This window comes from Mizuhopecten yessoensis, unplaced genomic scaffold (genome assembly GCF_002113885.1).
Source record: "Mizuhopecten yessoensis strain PY_sf001 unplaced genomic scaffold, ASM211388v2 scaffold2423, whole genome shotgun sequence".
Taxonomy (NCBI): domain Eukaryota; kingdom Metazoa; phylum Mollusca; class Bivalvia; order Pectinida; family Pectinidae; genus Mizuhopecten; species Mizuhopecten yessoensis.
In genome coordinates, this window is record NW_018404539.1 from 693,953 (window position 1) to 696,430 (window position 2,478).

Genomic DNA, 2,478 nt, shown 5'->3' on the forward strand with positions numbered 1-2,478 from the left:
TATGGTGAGTCTTTATAACCAAATATGGTGAGTCTTTATAACCAAGTATGGTGAGTCTTTATAACCAAATATGGTGAGTCACTATAACAAAATATGGTGAGTCTTTATAACCAAATATGGTGAGTCTTTATAACCGAGTATGGTGAGTCTTTATAACCAAACATGGTGAGTCTTTATAACCAAGTATGGTGAGTCTCTATAACCAAATATGGTGAGTCTTTAAAACCAAGTATGGTGAGTCTTTATAACCAAGTATGGGGAGTCTTTATAACCAAATATGGTGAGACTTTATAACCAAGTATGGTGAGTCTTTATAACCAAGTATGGTGAGTCTTTATAACAAAATATGGTGAGTCTTTATAACCAACTATGGTGAGTCTTTATAACCAAATATGGTGGGTCTTTATAACCAAATATGGTGAGTCTTTATAATCAGATATGGTGAGTCTTTATAATCAGATATGGTGAGTCTCTATAACCAAATATGGTGAGTCTTTATAATCAAATATGGTGAGTCTTTATAACCAAATATGGTGAGTCTTTATAACCAAATATGGTGAGTCTTTATAACCAAATATGGTGAGTCTTTATAATCAAGTATGGTGAGTCTTTATAACCAAATATGGTGAGTCTTTATATCCAAGTATGGTGAGTCTTTATAACCAAATATGGTGAGTCTCTATAACCAAGTATGGTGAGTCTTTATATCCAAGTATGGTGAGTCTTTATAACCAAGTATGGTGAGTCTTTATAACCAAGTATGGTGAGTCTTTATAACCAAATATGTTGGCTCAATATATAGATCTGTTGTGTATTTTATTATACAGTAACAACTGTTTCAGGCACAAACAGTCTGTGTATTGGTGTTGTTTTATGGCCATTGACAATTTGAATCATTTAGGGGCAAACAGCATTTCAAAAAATTACAATTATTGTATCAGCATGCAACATCAATTAAAGAGGATTTCAGCAAAACCATTTTGATTGCAATGTGTATAAACGAGTAATGGCCATTCTTTCTATTTGATTCAGGCAAGTAAAATTTGGTTTCATGACAAAGGTTTTATAAGTTCTTGTCGTAACCTGGATTCAGGTTTTTAATCACTTTAACTAACCTGTTTTTCTTGGGAGTTTTCCTTAATTCTTCAAAATTCTTTGTTAGCTGAAACTTAGTACTCCGCATGTTGTTTCCAAAGTACTCATTTTGTTTTATATCCAACTGAAAAGTGGAAACAAACATTACAGCTCTTTATAGCTTCATTGACATCTCTTTATACTGTCATCAGTTACCTATTGTCTAACAGAATGAAGGTTATCTGGCAATTTATCAACAATATTACATGATGGATTCCTTACAAGTAGCCTCCGTATCATCAATATTAACTCCATAGAGCATCAAGTAACATACATCACAGGAACAGTGTATACCACGTTATAAGGTTACATACATCACAGGAACAGTGTATACCACGTTATAAGGTAACATACATCACAGGAACAGTGTCTACCAGGTTATAAGGTAACATACATCACAGGAACAGTGTATACCAAGTTATAAGGTAACATTCATCACAGGAACAGTGTATACCACATTATAAGGTAACATACATCACAGGACCAGTGTATACCACGCTATAAGGTAACAAACATCACAGGAACAGTGTATACCAAGTTATAAGGTAACAAACATCACAGGAACAGTGTATACCATGTTATAAGGTAACATACATCACAGGAACAGTGTATACCATGTTATAAGGTAACATACATCACAGTAACAGTGTATACCAAGTTATAAGGTAACATACATCACAGTAACAGTGTATACCACGTTATAAGGTAACATACATCACAGGAACAGTGTATACCATGTTATAAGGTAACATACATCACAGGAACAGTGTATACCACGTTATAAGGTAACATACATTACAGGAACAGTGTATACCACGTTATAAGGTAACATACATCAAAGGAACAGTGTATACCATGTTATAAGGTAACATACATCACAGGAACAGTGTATACCAAGTTATAAGGTAACATACATCACAGGAACATTGTATACCAAGTTATAAGGTAACATACATTACAGGAACAGTTAAAAGGTAACATACATCACAGGAACAGTTATAAGGTAACATACATCACAAGAACAGTGTATACCATGCTATAAGGTAACATACATCTCAGGAACAGTGTATACCACATTATAAGGTAACATACATCCTTAACTCTCAACAAAACACAAGTATAACTTGTAAGGTGTACAGTTGATGCTATTCTATGTGATCTGATGGTGGTTGGCTATATATAGTTGATGCTATTCTATGTGATCTGATGGTGGTGGGCTACAGTTGATGCTATTCTATGAGATCTGATGGTGTTGGGCTACAGTTGATGCTATTCTATGTGATCTGATGGTGGTTGGCTATATATAGTTGATGCTATTCTATGTGATCTGATGGAGGTGGGCTA

At 34.2% G+C, this 2,478-nt stretch overlaps 1 protein-coding gene across 1 annotated transcript in view; it reads right to left on the reverse strand.

Moving 5' to 3' along the window:
• The window catches only part of LOC110445941 (endothelin-converting enzyme homolog), a 76,834-nt gene that overhangs the window by 33,713 nt on the left and 40,643 nt on the right, over positions 1 to 2,478 (reverse strand). The window contains exon 14 of the mRNA XM_021490833.1: positions 1,116 to 1,219. Within this exon, the coding sequence (XP_021346508.1) occupies positions 1,116 to 1,219 (104 nt within the window). The remainder of the gene's footprint in view (positions 1 to 1,115; positions 1,220 to 2,478) is intronic.